General features: G+C 52.0%; 3 protein-coding genes and 1 pseudogene across 4 annotated transcripts in view; all 4 read left to right on the top strand.

Annotated features, from left to right (window-relative positions):
• On the top strand, positions 1 to 2,705 carry LOC104990415 (annotated as a pseudogene).
• A 6,093-nt stretch (positions 2,706 to 8,798) lies between these two features.
• Positions 8,799 to 12,509, top strand: LOC104990416 (primary amine oxidase, lung isozyme-like). 2 transcript variants are annotated; one of them, XR_825510.1, is made up of 3 exons: positions 8,799 to 10,262; positions 10,423 to 10,496; positions 12,415 to 12,495. XR_825510.1 is itself a non-coding variant. In XM_010842487.1 (2 exons), exons 1-2 carry the CDS (start codon positions 9,326 to 9,328, stop codon positions 12,426 to 12,428), a joined length of 951 nt encoding a protein of 316 aa, XP_010840789.1. In that variant the 5' UTR covers positions 8,799 to 9,325; the 3' UTR covers positions 12,429 to 12,509. The 2 variants fall into 2 exon arrangements, 1 of the variants encoding a protein (XP_010840789.1); XM_010842487.1 differs by lacking the exon at positions 10,423 to 10,496 and having other exon boundaries at positions 12,415 to 12,509.
• Positions 12,510 to 14,579: 2,070 nt separating this feature from the next.
• On the top strand, positions 14,580 to 18,645 carry LOC104990413 (primary amine oxidase, liver isozyme). Its single transcript, XM_010842486.1, has 4 exons — positions 14,580 to 16,313; positions 16,533 to 16,818; positions 17,224 to 17,353; positions 18,075 to 18,645. Exons 1-4 carry the CDS (start codon positions 14,717 to 14,719, stop codon positions 18,348 to 18,350), a joined length of 2,289 nt encoding a protein of 762 aa, XP_010840788.1. The 5' UTR covers positions 14,580 to 14,716; the 3' UTR covers positions 18,351 to 18,645.
• A 587-nt stretch (positions 18,646 to 19,232) lies between these two features.
• Positions 19,233 to 20,839, top strand: part of LOC104990779 (primary amine oxidase, liver isozyme-like) — a gene marked incomplete at its 3' end in the record, with an annotated part of 14,219 nt that continues 12,612 nt past the window's right edge. The window contains exon 1 of the mRNA XM_010843097.1: positions 19,233 to 20,831. The remainder of the gene's footprint in view (positions 20,832 to 20,839) is intronic.

Raw genomic sequence — 20,839 nt, 5'->3', positions numbered from 1 at the left:
GTCTGGGCTGAGAATATGGCTTTTGTCCCTGCAGCAATACCCTGAAGCCCTGAGCACCAGATACAGAGGGTGCATGTGACCCCGAAGCAGCTGGAGACCGAGGAGCAGGCTGCCTTCCCCCTGAAGGGGCCTCCCCTCACTACCTGTACCTGGCCAGCAAGCAGAGCAACAAGTGGGGGCACCCTCGATGCTATTGCATCCAGAGAGTCAGTTTTTGGGGGGCCACTGCCCCAGAACAGCTCCATGGAGAGAGCTTTCAGCTGGGGGTGGTGGGTGATGTGTATTGCTGGAGGTGGGTGGATTAGATGAGAACAGCATGTTCAGTTCAGTTCAGTCTCTCACTCATGTCCGACTCTTTGCCACCCCATGAATTGCAGCACGCCAGGCCTCCCTGTCCATTACCAACTCCCGGAGTTCACTCAGACTTGGGTCCATCGAGTCAGTGATGCCATCCAGCCATCTCATCCTCTGTCATCCCCTTCTCCTCCTGCCCCTAATCCCTCCCAGCATCAGAGTCTTTTCCAATGAGTCAACTCTTCGCATGAGGTGGCCAAAGTACAGGAGTTTCAGCTTTAGCATCAGTCCTTCCAAAGGACACCCAGGACTGATCTCCTTTAGAATGGACTGGTTGGATCTCCTTGCAGTCCAGGGATCTCAAGAGTCTTCTCCAACACCACAGTTCAAAAGCATCAATTCTTCGGCACTCGGAAGGGGCAATTGGGAACCCAGTTCAAATTCTATACGAGGTGACGTAAGAGCACAAAGCATTTCCTTTAGGTTATCAAAAGGCCTACAGTAGATAAATGGTCCTCTTGGAAGGCTAAAGCCCAGGCAGATAAGTCTTTCCTGTTTTCCTGATGCTGTGAAATCCAAAGGGATCAACAGGAGAAGGCCATGAAAAGATGTTGGGCTCAGGTCAAGAGAAAAGAAAGATGAAGGAAAAGATCACCCAAGTACTGTATCTTAAAAAAAAAAAAAAAAGGTGTTTGGCTACTCAATAGGTAGGATGTGGGATGTGCAGGAAGCCGGCTGCACACTAGGGTGACATCACCATGATGGTGTGGATGAGCTGGGAAGCTGAAGTCCATGGGCTCGGCTCCCTTCCATGATGATCAGGCAGCAGGACATGAGAGAGTGACCATGGACCCCTGACCAGAACATCTCTAGGTACCAGCTGGCCGTGACCCAGAGGAAGGAGACAGAACCCAGCAACTCCAGCATCTTCAATCAGAATGACCCCTGGACTCCCACTGTGAACTTTGCTGACTTCATCAACAATGAGACCATTGCTGGAAAGGTCAGCTGACTGTGGGAGAAGAGGGAGGGATGGGGGGCACAGAGATCCCTTGGCGGGGGGCCTGAAAACCCGTGATCAGCTGAAGGGCTGAGCTGATTCCTGCTTCTGTGCTTTTGTGGATCTGCTCACTATTTGTTGGGGGAACTTCCTAAGCTGGGAGTTTATCTGCAGACCCTGGCTGAGGCTCCAGCCTTTCCTCGAGAGGCAGCAGCTCTCTCAGTCTCTGCTTGTGGACTGAGTCCTTTAAGGGCCCCAGGATTCAGAAGGGCTGGAATGACCAGGGAAGACCACATCTCTTATACCTAAAACTTCATTTCTGTCTTCACCACTAAAGGACTAATTTCCAAATGTTGGACTTTTCTGCCACCCAAACCTGATCTAACCTCCTCCATTCTCCTTTCTTCAGTTACAGTTTGGGAACTCTCCCAGAGTCGGGGGAGGTGCTAAAGTAGCCTGTGGGTGTCATCATTTCTCTTGGGATGGGTAAGCTGATGGCGATGTGATGGGAAATGTCAGAGGTGGCACCTGTAGGCTGGGTCATTGAAGCTGGTGTTGCTCCTCATATGAAGTTGATTCTTTATGCTTTGACTTCTGGGCTACTATGAAAAAATGTTTAAAGATTTAAAACCCTCTTGAGTGATGGTGGGCCCCCAAAGTGAATCCTGTGGGAGGCAGAGGTGTCTTTAGCAGCACCAGGGCTCATGACCCTCTTTCTTCCCCTACTAGGACTTGGTGGCCTGGGTGACAGCTGGTTTCCTGCATATCCCACTTGCAGAGGACATTCCCAACATGGTGACAGTTGGAAATGGTGTGGGCTTCTTACTGCAACCTTTAAACTTCTTTGACTTCTACCCCTCCATCACTTCTACTGACTCCATCTACTTCCACAAAGACCAGGATGCTGGGTCCTGTGAGGTCAACTCCCTGGCTTGTCTGCCCAAGGCTCCTGCCTGTGCCCCTGATCTTTCTGCCTTCTCCCACGGGGGCTTTTCCAGAACTCGGTGTTCCCTGGGATGGGGAATGAGACTGGGGCTCCAGGGTCTGGGAGTGTGGGGAGAAGGGCCAGGAACTGGGGAGCCTGTGCCCTCTTCTCCCTCCTCACGCCCCGGGGTCCTCTCTCTCCTCCATCGTCCTCCCTTGCTTACCACCTCACTGGGATCATCCTGAAGCTATGCTGCCTGAATCAGGGGCTTCTCAGCTCTGCGCACCCCAACCTGCTGGGTTCCTGTCGCAGAGGAGAGGAACGGTCAGCTGAGAGGCTGGAGTCATGGTTACACGTTTCTAGAAGACTCCACGGTTTGGTGTTTTTCATTTTCTTTTCTTTTGTCTTTGCTTTCTGCTTTCCCCAAATGGTTTTAGGCCATGCCAGGTCTCTCCTGAGACTCCCCAGCCCTCACTTGAGAGGAGAGGAAGCGAGGTCTCTCTGGGACTGGTTGCCTAGAGGCCGTGGGCAGGGTTCCTGGCAGGCTTGTAAATCCAGGAGTCCAGCTGGAAGGGGCTCTTTGGCCCACGTTTCCTCTCATCCTGGTCCTCCTTCTCCCTCTTCCTTCTCGCCTCACCTCCTCCTGTTCTTACCTATTCTTATAACCTGGGATTTACATCCCAGCCCTGAGGAGATGTTCCTCAGCTCTCACTTTTCAACTCTGGTCTCCTCTCCTGACTCTAGGCCTGTGGAAGTCTGAAAATGCAAGGGACATCTAGCTTGAGAGGACAGGCCCCATCTGTCTCCCTGTGTCTGGGAGCTGCCCCTTCCCCCAGTCCTGGGGCAAGGTGTTTCCCCACAGTTCTTTCTGCCGGTTTGTATAGGCCTGTCTTGCGTCCTCTTGCAGAGGATGCTCATGGAGACAGCAGCAGTTCTAGTTAGCACTTGAGGTGGTTTGTGGGTGCAGTGGTAATGAGGAGTGATCATTTTGTGCCAGGTGTGTGGTGTGACCAGGGTCCTCTGAACTTGGCAATAGCCAAGATGGGAGACTGGGTGAGAGCCAAGGGTGAGAAGCAGAAAGACCAGTCACACCATGCCATGGGGACAGGGGCGGACCAATTACGTGTGAGCATGCAAATGAGCCAGGGCCTCTTGGGGTGGAGCCTCCCACACAGGCTGTCCCTTCAGGATCCGGGGTCTCTCCACAAATGTCCAGAGACTGGACATAATACAACTGTCCTTCCCTAGAACATTTGTTAAGTAAGTTCTAATACGGCTTGACAAAGCAATACTCCGCAGCTGTAAAACTATATCTTTTCATAGAAATTACTCTTCTAAAGAGTAAGGCAATGCACAGAATTGCATTTTATGGGGAAGGATCATATAAACCCATATTTTCGTATCTTATAGATGCATATTCAGAAGACACGGGTAACACTGGTTGCCTCTGTGAAGAGGAACCAGGAGGTAGGGACTTGGGAGGGAGGAGACTCGATACTACATATCCTTTTGTACATTTTGAATTTTGAACCGTGTGACTGTATTGCCTATTCATTTATTATTATTCAAAAAATAAATGGGGCTAAATAGATTCTGACTTCATTCTTTAAAGTAACTTGTCTTTTTCTTGCCTGGAAAATCCCATGGACGGAGGAGCCCGATAGGCTACAGTCCACAGGGTGGCAAAGAGTCGCACACGACTGAGCAACTTAACTTTCAGGGTAGGGGAGGGTACTGTGCCCAGGGACTCAATTTTTCAAGTGTTTGAGACCCAGAGAAATAGCTGTGGCCTCTGTGCTTAGTCAGTCAATCATGGCCAGCTCTTTGTGACCCCATGGACTGTAGCCTACCAGGCTCCTCCATGGATGGAATTCTCCAGGTAAGAATACTGGAGTGTATTGCCTTTTCCTTCTCCAGGAAATCTTCCTGACCCACGGAGAGAACCTGTGTCTCCTGCATTGCACAGAGGTGTGGCCTCTGGTGACCCCTTTGCCTCTTCTTGCCTGTATATCTCCAAGATAAAATGTTAAATCTTAAGAAATTTCTTTTGCTGTCTCTTGCTTACTCTCCCTGTCTGTCTCACTTCAAAGAAGGGGAATGAGAGCCTGCTGGAAGCCAAGGTAGGGCTGGGCGTTGAGGGACAGGAAACAGATTTCAGATACTGCTCAGCTTCTGACCTGAGGGAGATCATATCCAGGGAGTACAGAAGTTTCTGCTCCCTTCTGTCCTGCTCCAGGCCCAGGTTCACTTCTGGGACAAAGGTGGATGAAGTTGAGCTGGACAGAAGCTAGGTTCCAAAGAACAGGGAGAAAGCCCTCAGTCAGGAGACAGGGCCAGTGCTGGGTGGGTGAATTTATAACATGACCTGAAGTGAAAGTCAGAGTGACAGAGGACAGAGATGGAGGGAAAGGAGAGGCTAAAGACTGAGACAGAGGAGAAAAATGGGTGCTGTGGCCACTGTGGCTCTGATACTGACTTGATGCCTCTTCTTTCTCTGACTTGAGTCGTTGAACTTCTCCACGACGTGCTTTTGCTGTTGTCTCCACCTCATCTTTGCTCCTTTTTATGGTCAGTTGCACAATAGTCAGTGCTGGAGGCAAGAGGAAGAAAGAAATGCGGTGTCCACCCCTTCCCCAGCCTGGTTGAATATCTTGCAAGTCATTGCCTTGAGTCCCATGTCCAGACCAAGGCTGTGAGTGTTTGCAAGTGGTGAGTGTGCCTGTGAGTGTGTGTAGATGCTTGCTTAGAGCTTTTTTTAAAAGTTTCTTGTCAGGGTTTTTTGTTTTGTTTTCTTAAATATTTTTCTTTCTTCCTTTCTTCGGCTGTGCTAGGTCTTAGTTGTGGCATGAAGGACCTTCAGTCTTAGCTGTAGCATGTGGGATCTAGTTCCCCAACCAGGGATCCAACCAAGGCCCCTGCCCTGGGAGCAGGGGAATGTTACCCACTGGACCGTCCGAGAAGTCCCAGAACACTGCTATATTTAGGAGCACTTACCACCTGGCAGGTTCAGTTACTGAATAAGGTCAAATCCCATCCAAAAATCGGTAGTAGTTTGTGTGGTGATGAGATACTAATAATTGTGTAGAAGATTCTTGTATACTTTACACAGTGCTTGGTGGGTTCGGAAACAGGGGATACCCTTAACCAAATAAAAAAGGTATATGAGGTCCTGCTGACAGCTTCCCTGAGAGACTTATCAGTGAAAATCGGCTACCATCTCCAGTATTCTTGCCTGGAGAATCCCATGGACAGAGGAGCTTGGTGGACTACAGTCCATCAGGTCGAGAAGAGTCGGATACGACTGAATCTTAGCACAGCACATATCAGTGAGAATGGGCTCGTTTATTCTACAGCCTGTTTACTTGTTTTAAGGGGAAACCCACCCCTCCAGCTGCTCCCAAATGGTTCTCTCTCAGTTATCCAACCCTCTCCCTGAACTTTTTATCTCTCCCTCTTGACTGGCTCTTGACTCACATCTCATTAAGTCTCTGCCAGGACCCTGACTCTCCAGTACAGGGTCTTCCCTCAGCTTGTGCCTCCCAGATGCCTTCCTCTAAAGAGAGCTCTACTTTTCGTGGATCAGCTTCCCGTCCCCAGCAGGCCCCAGATTCCCAGTTTCTCCTTATCCCACTCCCCTCTTACTGCTGATGCAGAATGACAGGCCCTCCCAGCTGATACTTTCTGGACTCTGGGTGGCATTGGTCCTTCTGACTAATCCCTACTGAAAAGTCTCACCTGTCGGGACCTCCTCATATTCTGACCCCCCTGAGGGCATGCCGCATGCTTCTCAGCCTCTTATGCCGGCTCCTTTGCCTCTGCTCTGCTTACCAACCTGCTCAGCCCCACACGTGGGCATCTTCTGCACTCTGGCCCTGCTCCTCCTCACTCCCCTCTGCAGAGTCCTCTCTGGGTGAACTCAGGCTTCCTATGTTTGTGCATTAGTCGCTCAGTTATGTCCAACTCTTTGCCACCCCATAGAGTGTACCCTGCCAGGCTCTTCTGTCCATGGAATTCTCCAGGCAAGAATACTGGAGTGGGTGGTCATTTCTTTCTCTGGGGAATCTTCCCAACCCAGGGATCAAACCTAGGTCTCCCATATTGCAGGCAGGTTCTTTATCATCTAAGCAATGACTACATTTTGTTGTTTTACACAAATCTCTATTTCTAGCTTAGAGGCTGTTCTCTGGCCCTTGAAACCTTTAGACCCAGTGGCCTTTTTTCTGGGCATCTATGCTGGGGCTTCGCACAGGAACCTCACCTCAAGCTTGTTAGAATCCTCCTTCAACTTGCTGCTCTTCTTGTAGGTCCTTCTTCTGGAGACGGCCCCTCACCCTCCCAAGTCACCCAATGGAGACCTGGTGTCCTTGGGTCACCAAAGAGTCTGTATCCTTTCTCACGCACCCACCCAATCAGACACCATGTCCCCGCCAACACCCCCGGCCACATTGCTCAGATTCCTCACTTCTTCTCTGTCCTGGAGGTCACTGGCCTCATCTGACCCTTTGCCTCCTGTCGCTGTCCTTGCTTCTGTCTTTGACACACTCGGTGCTCTCTCAGCATAAAGCCACAGCTGTACCCCTGGGGTGCAGATCAGAGTACAGTGACCAGGGCATCCGGAGGGGTTCCACTGGCCTCATGGGGACTCAGGGACAGCAGGCAGGCTCAGGCAGCACGTTCTGGGGCCCAGCTTGGGGACTGGGGATGGCACCTGGCTCCCAAGGATAGAGTCGCCTTCAGCACATTTACACAGGCTGCGGGTAAGTTTGTCCAAAGGGAAATAAGACTTACTGGAGGAAGCAGGATGTGTAGCTCCTTTCCCCTGAGTAACTGTCCAACAGAAACACCTTCAAACAGTTGTTTACGGTGTGTGATATGATGATTGTGAAGCCTAGGATGACACGAATTCAGAGGAGGCAATGTGACAGCAAGACGCTTCTAGAGAAGGTGGGCAGAGGGGCACCTTCTGCTCTATCAGTTCCTCCTCACGGTCAGGCCAAAGCTTTCCCTCCCACTCCCTGATCATCACTTCCTCGCCTCTAGGAGACCTGGGGATTCCCCACCAGAGTGGACATTCTTGATCTGTGATTGCTAACACTGGTTGGGATGAAAAAATGCATTAGGTGTTCTCTTGACAATGTGTTCTGAGCTGGGAGGAAATACCACGACTTATCAAAGGATCCAGAATGAAGTTCCTGGGCTGGAAAGGCTTGCTGTGGGGCCAGGGATGGGTTTGACTTTAGTTTCTCTCCCCTCTTTATTACAAACTCCACATGAACCTTTCAAACTGAGACAGGCTAGGGCCTGAGTTCCTATACTGGAGTGCTTGCACTTGGCATCTGAACAGACATCTCCTTGAGCAACAGAATACAAAGAAACTGTAACAGACTAAAAATATCTGCAAGCACTGGTCAGTCCGGGCAGTTATGAACAATGAGACACAAAAACACAGAAATGTATTGCTGCTTCTGAGGTGAAAGGAGAAGAGCAGGGTTGGGCATGACCCCTGCACACAGCACCACCAAAGGGGTGGGCAGACCACCTAAGCCAGCCCTCAGTCTGCTCCACGGATCTGCCCCCACTCTTACTCCACTGAAGGAACCAGGCCACAGAGGGCAAGCAAGGGAACCTGTGTTTTGTTCTTGCTCCTTCCTGCTGCAGCTTGAGTACCACTTAACTCTCATTTGATTTACTGCACCGGCCTCATTTCAATTCAATTGATGTAATAGTCTGAGGCTCCAGGTTGGTCACAAAATGACCCGTGTGTGGAATTTGCATATCAAAATAGAGCTGGTTGCAGAAGCAGCTGGTATCTGGAGAACCTGACCTTTCTGAGGTTGATTTCCCTGATTTCACAGTGCCTAGATTTCTATCTTTCTGCAATGCCTACTTTCCTTAAGACCCACACACTGCACAAGCCCTCCTGACCTGATCTCTTCTGCTGTCCCACCAACTCCTGTCTCCACCTCACACCCAATGCGTTGACCTTGGCCATTTCCTGCCCATGCCAGGTGCTTCAAGTTCTGTACCTTTGCACCTTCTGATCCTTTTGGCTGCGATGTACTGTCCATTCTCCTCCAGCAAACATACTCTGTCTGCAAGGTCATCTAAGGTGACTTCTGGAGAAAGTGGTCTTGGACAAGTCCAGGTTGGAAATGACTTTCCCCCAGTTCACCAGGGAAGCATGTCCCATCTCTGCAACCTCAGTCTCTCCTGGTTCCCTCAGGATCTGGCTGAACAGAAGATGGTGTCTAGCTCACATCACCTGCCTGACAATGGAGATAGCTTTGCTCTCTGCTTCTGCAGCATTCTGGAAAAGGGTTTCCTGGGGATGAAGGTTGCAGACAGCTAGGTTAAATTCACAGCCAGGGTATTATGCACCCTGACATCTGATGTGGTCCTTCAGTTCTGCTCAAGGGGTGGGGGTCTCTGTAAGCTGCAACTTCCCACCCCCTCCAGCTTCTGAATGGATTCACTCCTTTCAGACTTTCCTCTAGTGACTCCGGGAGTTCAGGACCTCCAAGATGTTGACTTGGCTCAGCTTTTAAGCCCCTCAGCTCCCTACAGGTGATTGGTGTTCTCAGCATGACTCTCCAGGCTCCTATGCCTGCCATTAGGGTTCTGGTTGCTGCCTGGGAGCCCTCATCAGAGGGCTTCATGGACTAGAGGAAGGAAGATGGAATCTGGCTGGATGGCTGAACACAGGGGAGTTTTGCTTGCAGCCATGTAGCAAGGGGCAAGGTTCCATCAAGAGAGTGGAAAAAGAGCCCCGGGACCCATCACTTCTACCGCTTCCTCCCTCCAGCTGTGTCTCCCACATCCATCCCTCCCCCATTTTGTTCCCCAACAGTGAAGCTGAGTGTTTGATTTGAAACAGGAGGACAGAGGCTGACATGGGCCACTTAAAATTCAGGTTATAACCTCAGGTGCATCTTCTGAGCCTGGTCTTATCACTGCCCCACCCCAACCTCCAACCACTGCCAACCCTCTTTCCTCGGCTGCTTTTCCTTAGTGTATAATAACACATTGACCCAAAGCACAAGTCAAAGACAGGAACCTACAGACACTGAAGGAGGCACTGTGCACCCAGTCCTGTCGGTCTGTCCATCATGCATGCTGCACTCCAAATCAAGAGCCTGAAGACAGCCAGAGCTTTAGCGATGTTCATCTTCATTTTTCTGCCCTTGTGGACTCTTCTGGTGATGGGCAGGGAGGAAGGTGGTGTTGGGAGTGAGGAGGGAGTTGGGAAGCAATGTCATCCCAGCCTGCCTCCCCGCTGCCCCTCCAGATCCCCTAGTGACCAGCCCTGGACACACCCTGACCAGAGCCAGCTGTTTGCAGACCTGAGCCAAGAAGAGCTGACAGCTGTGATGAGCTTCCTGACCCAGAAGCTGGGGCCAGACCTGGTGGATGCACGCCAGGCCCAACCCTCAGACAACTGTGTCTTTTCAGTAGAGCTGCAGCTGCCCCCCAAGGCTGCAGCCCTGGCCCACCTGGACAGGGGGAGCCCCCCACCTGCCCGGGAGGCACTGGCCATCGTCTTCTTTGGCGGACAACCCCAGCCCAATGTGACTGAGCTGGTGGTGGGGCCGCTGCCCCAGCCCTCCTACATGCGGGATGTGACCGTGGAGCATCATGGGGGCCCCCTGCCGTATCACCGATGCCCCGTGCTTCTCCTAGAGTCCCTGGACATAGACCAGATGATCTTCGACAGAGAGCTGCCCCAGGCTGCTGGTGTCCTCCACCACTGCTGCTCCTACAAACAAGGAGGAAGGAACCTGGTCATCTTGACCACAGCTCCCTGCGGCGTCCAGTCAGGGGACAGGGCCACGTGGTTTGGCCTCTACTACAACATTTCTGGGGCTAGGATCTACCTCCACCCTGTGGGGTTGGAGCTGCTGATACATCACAAGGCTCTGGACCCTGCCCAGTGGACCATCCAGAAGGTGTTCTTTCAAGGCCACTACTATAAGAGTCTGGCCCAGCTGGAGGAGCAGTTTGAGGCTGGCCAGGTGAATGTGGTGGTGATCCCAGACAATGGCACAGGTGGGTCTTGGTCCCTGAAGTCCCAGGTGCCCCCGGGTCCAACTCCCCCTCTGCAGTTCCATCCTCAGGGTGCCCGCTTCGAGTGTCCTCCTCATTGTGGACTTTCTCCTTTGGCCTCGGAGCTTTCAGTGATTCTAGGATCTTTGACGTTTGATTCCAGGGAGAACGGCTAGCTTATGAGACCAGCCTGCAAGAGATCCTGGTGTCTATGGTGGGAATACCCCAGTTGCAATGGTGAGCCGCTACACGGATCGAGACTTTGGCGTGGGCAAGTTTGCCACGCCCCTGACCCGTGGCGTCAACTGCCCCTATCTGGCCACTTCTGTGGACTGGCACTTCCTTCTGGAGTCCCAAGCCCCCAGGACCCTACATGATGCCCTTTGCATGTTTGAGCAGAACAAGGGCCTGCCCCTAAGGTGACACCACTCAGAAGTGTTTTCTCACTATTTTGGGGATCTTTGTGGAGACAGGGCTGGTCTTCAGATCTGTGTTGACCTTATTCAACTATGACTATGTGTGGGATGTGATCTTTCACTCCAATGGGGCCATTCAAGTCAAATTCCTTAGATAATTGCTTAGATGATCCTTGTTAACTTTATACAGAGCATGGTGGGATGGGAGAAAATTAAATCCCTAACAACAAAAAAAAAGGTTTCTTGGCTCTCCCAGACAGCATCTTTGACTGGATTTGGCAGTGAAAATGAGTTCATTATCTCTACAGACTCTTCACCTGTTTTAAGGGAAACCCACTGCTCCTGGCCCCCTCCAGAAGGTTCTCTCTCAGTTATCCACTCCTCTCTCTGAATTGTAAATATTTCCCTTTTAATTGGCTCTTAACTCATCTCACTTAAGTCAAATCCAGGACCCTGCCTCTCCTGGGGGGTGTCTTCCCTGGGTCTGTTCCTTCCAGGCACCCTCCTCCAAGGAGAGCTCTCCCTTTCCAGGGTCAGCTTCCCCTCCCCCTGAGTCCCTCCTCATCCCATTCCCCTCCCTCTGCTGGTGCAGAAGCCACAGCCCTTCTGGCCACTACTTTCTGGACCTCTGGGTGGCATTGGTCCGCTCTGACTAGTCCCTAATGAAAACTCTTGCCTGTTGTGACCTCCTCACATTCTGACCCCTCCGAGGGCATGCTGGCTTCTTCTCTGGCTCCTGTGCTGACTCCTTTGCTTCTGCTCCGCCAACCAGCCTGCTCAGCCCCACACCTGGGCATTTTCTGGCCTTTGGCCCTGGCCCTCCTCTCTCCCCTCTGTACAGTCCTCCCTGGGTGAATGCAGGCTCTCCTATCTTTAATGATTACTTCTTGTCGTTCAACCTAAATCTCAATTTCTAGCCTAGAAGCTGTTCTCCCATCCCCGGAATCCCATAGAAACAATGGTTTTTTTCCTGGACATCTGTGCTGGGGCTTCCCAGGAGCACCTCAACCTCAAACTTATTGGTTTCCCCCTTAACCTTGCTGTTCTTCTTGTAGGTCCTTCTGATGAGGAAAGCCCTCACCCACTCAGGTCACTGGTTAGAGGAAATTCCTTGGTGGTCCAGGGGTTAGGGCCCCTCCCTTCTGCTGCAGCCGTCACAGGGTCCATGCATGGTTGGGGAACTAGGGTCCTACAACTTGCAGTGTGGGACCAAAAAAAGAAAAGTCCATATATTACCAAGTCACCAAATGGACACTGTGTCTTTGTGTCGCCTAAGTCACTGTGCCCTTTTCACCCACGCACCCAGCCAATCAGACACCGAGTCCTGTCAACTCCACCCACCACATTGCTCAGACCTTCCCTTCCTCTTGTTCTCCAGGTCACTGGCCTCAGTCTGGCCCTTTGCCTCCCGTCCAGTGTCACAGTCTCTGTCTGTCCCACAGCCAAGCCCTGCTCAGAACCACAGTCAGAGCTGTGTCCCCAGATTGCAGATCAGAGTGTAGTGACCTGCATGTCTTTCTGCTGCTGGACCAGGCCTCTGAGCAGAAGCTCAGCTCAGGCACCGCTACCTGGAGCCCAGATCTGGGGGCTGGAGATGGGCTCTGGGTCCCAGGACAACTCACCTTGAGCATATTCACAGAGGCTGGGGTCAAGTTTGTCTAAAGGGAAATAAGACCCAGTGGGGGCAATAGGTCGTGTCTTCTAGTAATTCTCCAAATGAGACTCCTTTTTTCTTTTAGGCTGGCTGACATGATGATTGTGAAGCCTACAATGAAAGGACATCAGAGGAAGGGATGTATCAGCAGGACACTTAGAGGAGGTGGGCAGGGGGCACCTTCTTCTATATCAGTTCCTCCAGCAGGTCAGGCAGAATCTCTCCCTCCTGCTCCCTGAGCATTACCCACCTTCCCTAGGAGACCTAGGATACCCCAGCAGAGTGGCTCTTCTTGACCTGTGCTTGGTCACACTGGTTGGGATTAGTTTTCCCAAGCACAGGGAAAGCATTATCCATCCTCTTGATGATGTGTTTTTACCAAGGAGAAGAGGCCATCGCTTACAAAAGATCCAGAATGAAGTTCTTGGCCTGGAGAGGCTGGCCTTGTGGCCAGGGCTGGACATGCCCTTAGATTTTGCTCCTCTTATTACAAAGTCCGCATGAACCGTTTCAATTTCAGAGACTGGGGCTGAAGACCCTTGACTGGGGTGCTTGCACTGGCACATGGACAAATGTCTCCTTTAGCAACAGAATACAGGGAAACTGTAAGGCATTAAACATACCGGCATGGACCAGCAGCTGGGGCAATCATGAACCATAAGATACAGAAAGAACACAAGTGTACTGCCACTTCTGAGCTGCCAAAAGCAAAAGCAGTGTATTGGGCACGATCCCTGCACACAGCACGACAAGCAGTTGGGCGGACCACCTAAGCCAGTCCTGGGGCCCGCTCTATAGATCTGCCCCCACTCTTACTCCACTGAAGGAACCAGTCCACAGAGGGCAAGCAGGGAACCTGTGTTTTGTTCTTGCTCCTTCCTGCTGCACCTTGAGTACCAGTTAACTCTCACTTGATTTACTTCACCAGCCTCTTATCAGTTCTATTGATGTAAGAGTCTAGGACCCAGGTTGATAACAAAATGACCCATATGTGGATTTGCATATCAAAATAGAGCTGGTTGCAGAAGCAGCTGGTATCTGGAGAACCTGACTTTTGTGGGGTTGATTTCCCTGGTTTCACATGTTCCCAGATTTCTGTCTTTCTGCAATGCCTACTTTGCTTAAGACTCACACACTGCACAAGGCTTCCTGACCTGATCTCTTTTGCTGTCCCACCAACTCCTGTCTCCACCTCACACCCAGTACGCTGACCTTGGCCATTTCTGACCCATGCCCAGGCTGTTTCAAGTCTGTACCTTTGCATGTTCTGATCCTTTTGGCTGGAATGTACTGTCCATTCTCCTCCAGGCAAACATACTCTGTCTGCAAGGTCATCTAAGGTGCCTTTCGGGGGAAGTGGTCTTGGAGGTGTGTATGTTGGAAAGGATTCTCCCCCAGATCACCAGGGAAGCATGTCCCATCTTTGGAACCCTCAGTTTCTTCTGATCCTGTCAGGACCTGGCTGCACAGAAGATGGTGTCTCCCCCACATCACCTGCCTGACAACAGAGATGGCTTTGCTCTTTGCTTCTACAATATTCTGGAAAAGGGTTTCCTGGGGATGAGGGATGTGGACAGCTAGGTTAAGTTCACAGCCAGGGTTCCGGGCACCGTGACCTGTGATGGTCCATCAGGCCCGCTCATGGGGTAAGGAGGGGGTCTCTCTTACACTATGACTGCTCCCCCCACTGCCTGATCCCCTCCAGTGACTCAGGGAGCTCAGGGCCTCCACGATGTTGAACTGGCTCAGACATTAGTCCCCCAGTTTCTCAGCATGTGTCTCAGCATGACTCTGCAGGCTCCTGTGGCCTGTAGGATTCTGGTGATGGGGGAGCAGAGGACAGTGATGAGGGCTTCCCAGTCTAGAGGAAGGAAGGAGCGAATCCTGCTGGAGGGTTGTGCTCAGGTGTGATTTGCTTACAGCCAGGTAGCCAGGAGAAAGTTTGGGCCTGGAGCAGGAAGGAAGAGCACAAGGACAGTTCCTTTCTGCCCCCGTCACATCTTCCTCTCCTCCCTCCAGCTGTGTCTCACAAACCCAGCCCTCACCCACTTTGTGCCCCAACCTTGAACTGAGTGTTTGATTTGGAACAAGAAGACAGAGGGCCAGTTAAAATGACGTGGGCCAGTTAAAATGCAGATTTGAAACTCAGCCCTATTTCCCGAACTGAGTTAACCACTGCCCCCACCCCAGCCTCCACTCCCTGCCAACCCTCTGCCCTTGGCTGCTTGTCTTGAATGTACCCATCATGCCACTGTCCAGAAGCACCACCCAGAGCCAGAAACTTCCAGACACTAAGGAGGCATCGTGCAACCCGTTCTGTCTGTCCGTGTGTCTATCTTGCATGTTGCATTCTGATTCAAGAGCCTGAAGAGTCAAGAGTTTTAGCGATGTTCATCTTCATTTTTCTGTCCTTGTGGACTCTTCTGGTGATGGGCAGGGAGGAAGGTGGTGCTGGGAGTGAGGAGGGAGTTGGGAAGCAATGTCATCCCAGTCTGCCTCCCCGCTGCCCCTCCAGATCCCCTAGTGACCAGCCCTGGACACACCCTGACCAGAGCCAGCTGTTTGCAGACCTGAGCCGAGAAGAGCTGACAACTGTGATGAGCTTCCTGACCCAGCAGCTGGGGCCAGACCTGGTGGATGCAGCCCAGGCCCGACCCTCAGACAACTGTGTCTTCTCGGTAGAACTTCAGCTGCCCCCCAAGGCTGCAGCCCTGGCCCACCTGGACAGGGGGAGCCCCCCACCTGCCCGGGAGGCACTGGCCATTGTCTTCTTTGGCGGACAACCCCAGCCCAATGTGACTGAGCTGGTGGTGGGGCCGCTGCCCCAGCCCTCCTACATGCGGGATGTGACAGTGGAGCGTCATGGGGGGCCCCTGCCCTATTACCGACGCCCCGTGCTTCTCCGAGAGTACCTGGACATAGACCAGATGATCTTCGACAGAGAGCTGCCCCAGGCTGCTGGTGTCCTGCACCACTGCTGCTCCTACAAACAAGGAGGACAGAAACTGTTGACCATGAACTCAGCTCCCCGTGGAGTGCAGTCAGGTGATAGGTCCACTTGGTTTGGCATCTACTATAACATCACAAAGGGTGGGCCTTACCTGCACCCCGTGGGGTTGGAGCTTCTGGTAGACCATAAGGCTCTGGACCCTGCCGATTGGACCGTCCAGAAGGTGTTCTTTCAAGGCCGCTACTATGAAAGTCTGGCCCAGCTGGAGGAGCAGTTTGAGGCTGGCCGGGTGAATGTGGTGGTGATCCCAGACGATGGCACAGGTGGGTTCTGGTCCCTGAAGTCCCAGGTGCCTCCGGGTCCAACTCCCCCTCTGCAGTTCCATCCTCAGGGCCCCCGCTTCAGTGTCCAGGGCAATCGAGTGGCCTCCTCATTGTGGACTTTCTCCTTTGGCCTCGGAGCTTTCAGTGGTCCTAGGGTCTTTGACATTCGATTCCAGGGAGAACGGCTGGCTTATGAGATCAGCCTGCAAGAGGCTGGTGCTGTCTACGGTGGGAATACTCCAGCAGCAATGCTCACTCGCTATATGGATAGTGGCTTTGGCATGGGTTACTTCGCCACACCCCTGATTCGTGGAGTAGACTGCCCTTACCTGGCCACCTACATGGACTGGCACTTCGTTGTGGAGTCCCAAACCCCCAAGACACTACATGATGCCTTTTGTGTGTTTGAGCAGAACAAGGGCCTGCCCCTGAGGCGACACCACTCAGATTTTCTTTCCCACTATTTTGGGGGCGTTGCGCAGACAGTGCTGGTCTTCAGGTCTGTGTCCACGATGCTCAACTATGACTATGTGTGGGATATGGTCTTCTACCCCAATGGGGCCATAGAAGTCAAATTGCATGCCACGGGCTACATCAGCTCAGCGTTCCTCTTTGGTGCTGCCCGAAGATACGGAAACCAGGTTGGGGAACACACGCTGGGCCCCATCCACACCCACAGTGCCCACTACAAGGTGGATCTGGACGTGGGAGGTAAGACACCCTAAGGGAGGTAACGATTTCTGTAGAGGGGGCTGAAAGATTGGAGGCATCTTTGGGTGAGAGGGGAGGGAAGCAGGGGACACACTCAGTCTGGTCTTCTCTTTGACCCCAACTCTGAAGACAGGTGCAGGCAAAGTCCAGAGGGGCAGGGCAGCTGCCTGACCAGGCCTCCCTCCTCCTCTCCCCCTTTGCACTGCCCCCCACCCCCAGGACTGGAAAACTGGGTCTGGGCTGAGGATATGGCTTTTGTCCCCACGGCGATACCCTGGAGCCCTGAGCACCAGATACAGAGGCTGCAGGTGACCCGGAAGCAGCTGGAGACCGAGGAGCAGGCTGCCTTCCCCCTGGGAGGGGCTTCCCCTCGCTACCTGTACCTGGCCAGCAACCAGAGCAACAAGTGGGGGCACCCTCGCGGCTATCGCATCCAGACCGTCAGCTTTGCTGGGGGGCCGATGCCCCAGAACAGCCCCATGGAGAGAGCCTTCAGCTGGGGGAGGTGGGTGGGGTGTGTTGTTGGAGGGGGGTGGATGAGATGAGAAGAGCATGTTGGGAGGGGCAATTGGAAATCCAGTTCAAATTCTACACCAGGTGAGCTAAGAGTACAAAACTTATTTCTTGGGTATCAAAAGGCCAACAGTGGATACACAGCCCCCTGGGAATGCTAGAGCCCAGGTGGGAAAAGTCTTTTCTGTTTTGGTTGGGTCATGCTGTTAAATTGCAAGGGATCAACAGGTAGACATGGAAAGATGTTGAGCTACTGACAACTTCCAGGGTGACATTGAGTGACTATAGATGAGAGGGGAAACCTGAGGTCCATGGACTCAGCTCCCTTCCATGATGATCAGGAAGCAGGACAGGGACAGGGACAGTGACCATGGACCCCTGACCAGAGCATCTCTAGGTATCAGCTGGCCATAACCCAGAGGAAGGAGACAGAGCCCAGCAGCTCCAGCGTCTTCAATCAGAATGACCCCTGGACTCCCACCGTGGACTTTTCTGACTTCATCAACAATGAGACCATTGCTGGAAAGGTCAGCTAACTGTGGGAGAAGAGGGAGGGGTGGGGGGCACAGAGATCAGCCCCACCTTCCCTTGGCAGGGGGGCCTGAAAACCGGTGATCACCTGAAGGGCTGAGCTGACTCCTGCTTCTGTGGTCTTATGGATCTGCTCCTTACCTGTGGAAGGAAACTTCCTAAGCTGGGAGTTCATCTGCAGACCCTCAAGAGGTAGCAGCCCTCTCGGTCTCAGTCTCAGCCTCAGCTCTGTGGACTGAGTCCTTTAAGGGCTGCAGGATTCAGGAGGGCTCGAGTGACCACGGAAGATAACATCGCTTATATCAACATCTCTGTTTTTGGCTTCACACTAAAGATTGATTTCTAAATGTCAGCCTTTTTTGCCTCTCAATGCCTCATCTTCCTTCTTCCATTCTCCTTCTCTCAGTTAGTTTGGGAATAGCCCCAGAGTCGGGGGAGGTGCTGAAGTAACCTGTAGGTTGCATTATTCCCCTCCCATGTATAGACTGATGGCGATGTGACAGGGAAAGTCAGAGATGGAGACTGTAGGCTGGCAAGGAGTTCTGGTATTGCTCCCAATGTGAAATTGATTCTTTATGCTTTGATTTCTGGGCTAGTAGGAAAAACGTTAAAGACTTCAAACTCTCTTGTTTGAAGCTGGGCTCCCAAAGTGAATCCTGGGGGAGGCAAGTGTCCTTAGCAGTGCCAGGAGTCATGACTCTGTTTCTACCCCACTAGGACTTGGTGGCCTGGGTGACAGCCGGTTTCCTGCACATCCCACATGCAGAGGATATTCCCAACACGGTGACGGTGGGGAACGGTGTGGGCTTCTTCTTGAGACCCTACAACTTCTTTGACCAGGAGCCCTCCATGGATTCTGCTGACTCCATCTACTTCCGGGAAGGCCAGGATGCTGGGTCCTGTGAGGTCAACCCCCTGGCTTGCCTGCCCCAGGCTGCTACCTGTGCCCCTGACCTCCCTGTCTTCTCCCACGGGGGCTACCCTGAGTACTAGGTGGTCCTTGGGGCGAGGAATGTGTCTAGGACCCAAAGACAAGGGAGTGTGGAGAGGGGAGGGGCTGGGCACTGAGTTTCTCCCAGCTCCCACCCCAGGTTCCTCCCTCTCCCATCTTCTGCCCTTGCCTCCTCAACCCTGCTGGAAGTATCCATAGCCTGTGCTGCCTGACCCATGGGCTTCTCAACTCTGTTGACTCCCGACCTGCTGCATTCCTATCGCAGAGAGAAAAGGAACGGCCAACTGGGAGTCTAGAGTGATGATTAAACCTTTCCAGAAGACTTAACTTCGGCAATTTTTTTTGTTTGTTTTCTACTTATTTTGCCTCTGGGTTTCTCAAATCATTTTAGGCCATGCCAGATCTTTCTTGAGACTCCCCAGTCCTCACTTGGGAGGGGAGGATGGGGGCTCTCTATGGGGATGGCCACCTAGGTGCCCCGGGCAGGGCTCCTGCCAGGTGAATCCAGAAGTCCAGCTGGAAGGAGCTCTTTGGCCCATCTTTCCTCTCATTCTAGTCCTTTTTCTCTCTCTCTTTCTTCCTTCTTGTTTAACCCCTTGTGTTCTTCAGTTCAGTCCCTCAGTCATGTCCGACTCCTTGAGACACCATGGACAGCAGCACGCCAGGCCTCCCTGTCCATCACCAACTCCCAGAGCCTGCTCAAACTCATGTCCATTGAGTCAGTGATGCCATCCAACCATCTCATCCTCTGTCGTCCCCTTCTCCTCCTGCCTTCAATCTTTCCCAGCATCAGGGTCTTTTCCAATGAGTCAGTTCTTCACATCAGTTGACTAAATAGTGGAGTTTCAGCTTCAGCATCAGTCCTTCCAATGAGATGGTAGGAGGGGTGAAATCACATTTAGAATCAAACCCCGTACCCGCCAGAGACATTTGGAGGGCTCAAACAAAACCTTGTGCATACCAGGACCCAGGGACCCCACAAGAGACTGAGCCAGACCTCCTGTCCTTTCTTACCTGTTCTTATTTTCTGGGATTTCCCTTTCTGCTCTGAGTAGATTTCCCCCAGTTCTCATTTGTCAACTCTGGTCTCCTCTCCTGGCTCCAGGCCTGTGGAAGTCTCAAAATGCAAGGGACAGCTAGCTTGAGAGGACAGTCCCCTTCTGGCTCCCTGTGTCTGGGAGCTTCCCCTTCCCCCAGTCCTGGGGCAGAGGGTCTCTTCACAGTTCTTTCTGCCCATTTGTATAGATCTGCCTTGGATCTTGCATCCTCTGGCAGAGGCTGGTCATGGAGACAGCAGCAGCTCTAGGTAGCACTTTAGATAGTTTTGTGGGTGCAGTGCTAATGAAGAGTGGTCATTTTGTGTCAGGTGTATGTGTGACCAGTGCCCTCAGTACCAGGGTTAGCCAACAGGGGAGGTGGGGCAGGCAAAACAGGAAGACCAGGCACTCGCACCATGGGGCCAGGTGCTGTTCAATCATATGTAAGCATGCAAATAAGCCAGGGTTTCTGGGGGTGGAGCCTCCACACAGGCTGTTCCTATGGACAGCTGGGTGGTGGCAGACTGGATTTGGGCTGTCTCTGCAAATAACCAGAGATGGGAAGCAGTAGAACTTGTGTCCCTAGAAGACTGATTAAATAAATTCTGATACACTCTTAAAAAGCAATACTATGCAGCTGTAAAAGTAATTATATCTCTTTATAGGGAATCATAATGCAGTGAACAAGAAAAAGCACAGAAGTGTGTATAGGACACCTCTACTTGTGTTCTACAGGGAAGGATCACACAAATACATATTTTTCATATCTTAGAAATGTGTATTCAGAAGACATGGGTAACACTGGTTGCTGCTGTGGAGAGGAACCAGGAGGTGGGGACTCAGATGGGAGGCAATGGGAGGTTTAGTAGTATAAACCCTTTTGAAAATTTTGAATTTTGAACCATATGACTGTATTAATATTCATTTATTATTATTCAAATAATAAATGGGCCCAACAAAATTTGACTCTGTTCTTTAAACTAACTTGTGTTTTAGGAAGGGGTAGGGTAGGGAAAGCTAAAGTGAGTTGAGACATGGGCTTGGGGGCTCAATTTTCTCAAGTGTTTGAATCCAGAAAAATGGGTGTGGCCTCTGGTGATCCCTTTGCCTCCTCTTGTCTGTACATATACAAGAAAAATGTTAAACCTCAGTCAATTTCTCTTTTGCATCTCTCACTCACTCTCTCTGTCTGTCTCTCTTCAAAGACGGGGAATGAGAAACAATGGGGAGGGGTGACTTCTACCTGCTGGAAGCCCAGGCAGGGCTGGGAGGTGAAGGACAGGAAATAGATTTCAGATGCTGCTCAGCTTCTGACCTGAGGGAGTCACATCCAGGGGGCACACACAGCACAGAAGCTTCTGCTCCTTTCTGTCCTGCTTCAAGCCCAGGTTCACTGCTGGGTCAACAGTGGATGGAGATGAGTCCATGAGCTGGAGAGAAGCTAGGTTCTGAAGAACAGAGAGAAAGACCTCAGTCGGGAGAGAGGGCCCGTG

The sequence above is a fragment of the Bison bison genome, unplaced genomic scaffold (assembly GCF_000754665.1).
Source record: "Bison bison bison isolate TAMUID 2011002044 unplaced genomic scaffold, Bison_UMD1.0 scf7180017864180, whole genome shotgun sequence".
NCBI classification, from domain to species: Eukaryota; Metazoa; Chordata; class Mammalia; order Artiodactyla; family Bovidae; genus Bison; species Bison bison.
The sequence above is the reverse complement of the archived record's forward strand: the minus strand, read 5'-3'. Positions and strand labels throughout refer to the sequence as shown.

Excerpts from the sequence above, each read along its gene's own strand:
- LOC104990416 (XM_010842487.1), top strand. The coding sequence starts at position 9,326 with ATGCATGCTGCACTCCAAATCAAGAGCCTGAAGACAGCCAGAGCTTTA.
- LOC104990413 (XM_010842486.1), top strand. The coding sequence starts at position 14,717 with ATGTTCATCTTCATTTTTCTGTCCTTGTGGACTCTTCTGGTGATGGGC. Across the intron at positions 16,819-17,223 it reads AGAGCCTTCAGCTGGGGGAG|GTATCAGCTGGCCATAACCC; the intron begins GTGGGTGGGGTG and ends GAGCATCTCTAG. Across the intron at positions 17,354-18,074 it reads ATGAGACCATTGCTGGAAAG|GACTTGGTGGCCTGGGTGAC; the intron begins GTCAGCTAACTG and ends CTACCCCACTAG.